The sequence below is a fragment of the Peromyscus eremicus genome, chromosome 1, assembly GCF_949786415.1.
Source record: "Peromyscus eremicus chromosome 1, PerEre_H2_v1, whole genome shotgun sequence".
NCBI lineage: Eukaryota > Metazoa > Chordata > Mammalia > Rodentia > Cricetidae > Peromyscus > Peromyscus eremicus.
The window spans coordinates 94,723,514-94,725,324 of record NC_081416.1 but is presented as its reverse complement, the minus strand read 5'-3'; the positions used below and the strand labels follow the sequence as shown (position 1 = coordinate 94,725,324).

The 1,811-nt window shown below is 39.0% G+C and overlaps 1 protein-coding gene across 1 annotated transcript; it reads right to left on the bottom strand.

Annotated features, from left to right (window-relative positions):
- Positions 1–639: 639 nt before the first annotated feature.
- Positions 640–1,584, bottom strand: LOC131909524 (olfactory receptor 6B9-like). The gene has a single exon (XM_059261236.1). The coding sequence runs from the start codon at positions 1,582–1,584 to the stop codon at positions 640–642; it is 945 nt and encodes a 314-aa protein (XP_059117219.1).
- Between the last annotated feature and the right edge of the window lie 227 nt (positions 1,585–1,811).

Genomic DNA, 1,811 nt, shown 5'->3' with positions numbered 1-1,811 from the left:
TTATTATTATTTAAACCAACAGTATTCTTCATCAATAACTCAGTGCACTTACAAATAGTACAATCAATACAGTACTGCTATAAGTTGTCATCACATCTCTCGATGTACATTAATCACTAGATTGTACTTTCCCTTACAGAAATCAATCTTTGATGGCTAATGTCCTCTAGAGCCTTTATTACAAATTAGAGATGCAGAGAGAACCTGATAGAACATATTTTTTAAGCAAGATTTCCTGGGCTCAAGCAAAGGCTTTGATATTAATTGAGTTTCAACCATGTACAACTTATTTAACCTCATTGTACTTTATGTTCTCAATTTGCAATATCAGCCAGCTAACTCTGATTATTTGCTCTGAGAATCAAATAGCTTATTTTGAGTGAAATACTAACAACAGCTTCTATATCTTATATGTCTATTAATATAAAATAATTTCAAGGTGCTATAGCTATCCAGAGTTGTTAATAAAAGCTCATGGTTGAAGTGATAAATATTAGGTCATTATTTATTTATTTACTGGTTTTGCCTGTACTGTGGTTTCCTTACAAGTCCAACTTTGTGAAGTGAAGCTATTAATAAAAGGACCACAATAACTCTCATAAATTACACTAGCAATGTCTTTATCTCAAGGCAAGGCGATCAGCTGAGCAGGAAGCACTGACCACCTCCCAAGGTCTTCTTGATAGCATCCTTGACTTCCTGGTTCCTTAGGCAGTAGATGAAAGGATTCAGCATGGGTGTAAGTACTGCATACACAGCAGAGATGAGTTTGTTGGAATTAAAAGATGCGATAGCTCTGGGTCGGACGTACATGAAAATCATAGCTGTGTAATAAATTATGACCACAGTGAGGTGGGAGGCACAGGTAGAAAAGGCTTTCTTTCTTCCCTGGGTGGAGGGTATGCGCAGAATGGTGGACACTATGTAGACATAGGAGAGCACAGTGGTGATAAGAGGAAAGACGAGGATGACAATAGCCAAAGCAAAGTCTACTAACTCAGCTGTGGACATGTCTTTGCATGCCAATTTGAGGATTGGTGAGATATCACAGAAAAAGTGGTTCATGACATTGGAGCCACAGAAAGCAACATGTGAAATGAAATACACTTTGACAACAGAGACCATGAAACCACTGAAATAGGAAAGGGCCATCAGCTGCATACAGTAAACTGTGGTCATAATGACTGGATATCGGAGAGGGTGGCAGATGGCCACATAGCGATCATAGGCCATGGCTGCCAGGAGCACACACTCTGTGCAGGCAAGTGAGATAAAGAAGTAGAGCTGGGTCATGCATCCTGTGAAGGAGATGTGCCGTCTCTGCAGGAGGAATCCATCTAGCATCTTAGGGACAGTGACAGAGACATACCAGATCTCTAGAAAGGACATGCTACTTAGGAAATAGTACATGGGCTTGTGGAGGGAGCCAGTGGCCCAGACAGTGAATATAATTACAAGATTCTCTGCTATAATCAACATATAGACCACAAGGAAAAGAAAGAATAGGAGGACCTGTAGCCAAGGGGCTGTAGGGAAGCCCACCAGGATGAACTCACTGACAAGAGTGATGTTCATGTCCAGCATGACCAAAGTTACTGGGAGATGTTGACGTCTTCTATGGTAGTACCACAAATAAGGGCAATTATCTAGAACATCAGATAAAAAAATGAGTTAGTAATTCACTGTTCTTGTGAATAAGATTCACAATAAAATTTGTATTAATAAAGACTCTCCTCTTCAATGGGATAAAATAATTTCCATCAAAATATTTTTTAGAAAATTTTTCCAGAATCAAAAGTTCACTTTTGCTA

Coding starts and splice junctions, on each gene's coding strand:
- LOC131909524 (XM_059261236.1), bottom strand. CDS start 1,584: ATGCTGGACATGAACATCACTCTTGTCAGTGAGTTCATCCTGGTGGGC.